The sequence below is a fragment of the Penaeus monodon genome, chromosome 7 (assembly GCF_015228065.2).
Source record: "Penaeus monodon isolate SGIC_2016 chromosome 7, NSTDA_Pmon_1, whole genome shotgun sequence".
Lineage (NCBI taxonomy): Eukaryota > Metazoa > Arthropoda > Malacostraca > Decapoda > Penaeidae > Penaeus > Penaeus monodon.
The window spans coordinates 21,258,148-21,260,647 of NC_051392.1; the positions used below are offsets into that span (position 1 = coordinate 21,258,148).

General features: G+C 40.5%; 1 protein-coding gene across 2 annotated transcripts in view; it reads left to right on the forward strand.

The window, feature by feature from the left end:
* LOC119574861 (prolyl 4-hydroxylase subunit alpha-1-like) overlaps window positions 1-2,500 on the forward strand; it is a 7,014-nt gene that overhangs the window by 556 nt on the left and 3,958 nt on the right. For both annotated transcript variants that reach the window (XM_037922141.1, XM_037922142.1), the window contains exons 2-4: window positions 371-914; window positions 1,787-1,947; window positions 2,127-2,306. In XM_037922141.1, the coding sequence (XP_037778069.1) occupies window positions 613-914; window positions 1,787-1,947; window positions 2,127-2,306 (643 nt within the window). In that variant the 5' untranslated portion in view covers window positions 371-612. The remainder of the gene's footprint in view (window positions 1-370; window positions 915-1,786; window positions 1,948-2,126; window positions 2,307-2,500) is intronic.

The following is a 2,500-nucleotide window of genomic DNA, read 5'->3' on the forward strand; positions in this document are numbered from 1 at the left end:
CATTATTATATTTTCATTATTATCATTATCATTATCATAATCATTTTCTTTATCATCATCATTATCATTATTATGGTTATTATCATCACTATCATTATTTTATCAATATTATGACCTTCATGATTTTGTCATTGATATCATTTGATTCCTTTATCATTAATAGTATCATTATCAGCAGAAGTAGTAGCAGTAGTTGTGTCATCATCACCATATAAACAAAGAATGTGTGAAGCACAAGTAAATATTACGTAATCTATTTTTCATAATCATCAAGTAAATATTACGTAACATAATTTTTATAATCATCATCGTCAGATCTATTTGAAGCACAAATAAATATTATGCAATCTAATTTTTATAATAATTTCAGAAAGACTTTACCAAGAAACCAAAAAACAGGGTCTAGTATCAGCATTAATGAAACGGAAGTGGGCTGATCAGTAAGAAAAATAATTGTCAATTAGACAGATAAAATATTGAACTCTCAGTAAGTAATGTTTTGAGTGTAGTGTGAGTCTCTTTGGAATAAAAAAAAATCAAATCAGGGTGAAAGCCAACGAGACTGTAAAACAAGCTAAAGATAAGTGACATTACAGAAAAAATATAGATGAAATGAAAGCAGATACAAAGATTCCCACAAACCGAACACGCGCGATGCGACTGGAAACCCTCTTATCTGTGCTGACCTTGCTGCTCGTCGCTCATGCTAGGGAGGAAGGTACGCCCATTTTGAAGCACGTGAGCCACATGACGGAGAAAGAACTCAATCAGCACGTGAGAAGAGTTCAGCTGACGCCTCCCGTGGGCACGTCAACATACCACCTGACCCGCCTTGTGGCTGACGAGAGTCGGGCGACGAGCATGTTGAAGAATCTCGTAAACGTTATGTTCACCACTCTCGACGTGACCAAAAGGTGATCTACATATATTAACTGTTTTGCTTTTTATCTTCATGCAAAGGAATAATTATCTTTAAAAATGTATAAAATAATTCTTAGAGAGCAAGTTTATATAATAACAGTTTCAGTTTACTTTCACAGAGAAATGAAATTTCGTGCAAACATAAAAAGCATAATTAAACAGCAATCATTTCCAGGCGGTGCGCTTCCACCCGCGAGCGTCTGTTCACAGCGTCATATTCCACGATGAGGTTGCATTGGTTACGGAATGTCACAATGTTAAATCTACCGCTCTAGCAGGTCGCGTCATTACACGAATCGGTTTACGTCTGAGCAGATCAAAGTTTCTCGTGACGTGGGCGTAGCCAGGGATTTAAAAGGGGGAGGAGGGATTTCAATGCTTTCAAAGAGAGGATCTGTCATGCTCTTCTTGTGCGCCTAGCATGACTGATCTGTATATATCGGTGTCATGCTACTGACTCTCATATGTCACTGGCACACTGTTCATCATCGAATGACGAATTAACATAGTAAACCATACGGGCGCACATAACACCATGGCCACCCTCCCCTCGACCTTTCTGACTACAGTACTGTCCACTGATTTAAATTCGATGTTAAACTACTTCTAGTCTAGCGGCATCCAGTTTATATTCCATATATAAGTTTGTTGTTTAACATGTAAGAGAAAAACAGCAATGTATCCTTTCTGGGGTTTTATCGAATATTACTATTCTCGCCATGATGCAAATAATATCTCTAGTACGTCATAATGTTCACTGAAAACGATCTTTTTGTTTATAGCACTTTAATTTCATGTATGTGTTTACTCCAGCATTCCTGCCTCTCCCAATATTCGCTTGAAAGCCTAACTCTCGATCCTTCAGGTACCTGTCGTCTTGGGAGGAGCTCGAGGCCGCGGGCGTGGAGGCAGAAGGATTCGCGAGCCATCCCCTGCACGCCTACGCCCTCACCAAGCACGTGAGTCTGGGCTGGCCGCACGTGGAGGCTTCCTTACGTGCACTCAGCCACCTTTCGCAAAACGTGGGTAAGTCAGAAGGTAATCTGCATGAGATTTTGATTTCCTTTGTTCACGTCGTTTTGGAGTTTTTGTTAAGGCTATTTGTTTTTGGGTTAGCGTGGCTGTATAGACAGCGTTATTGCAATTTCAGCTTTATCGTCAATGCAATTGTCCTCATTATCACAATCACTACCACATTCGAACAGAATGGCTGTTGTCCCGGAGTGAAAAGCACGGCGTGCCCACGGGCGAGGACTTGGCCACGGTGGCGGGGGGGCTGGCCAGGCTGCACGACTACTACAGCCTCAACCTCACCGCCCTCGCCCACGCCCAGCTCGTCTCGGCGATCGACGCCCACGCGGTCCCCGTCAAGATCTCGCCTACAGGTTATCTTGAACAATATTTCTTTCTCTGTCAGCTCTGAAGTCTAATTTGTTTTGTTTTTTTCTGGTAAAGCAAGGCTTTACTGCTTTATGACAGTATTTTTCTTTTCTCATTTAATTTCTTGTTGACTGTCGTCTTTAAATATAATTCTATATCAGGAATTATTTCATGTTTATTAATACTTGCTTTTTTCATC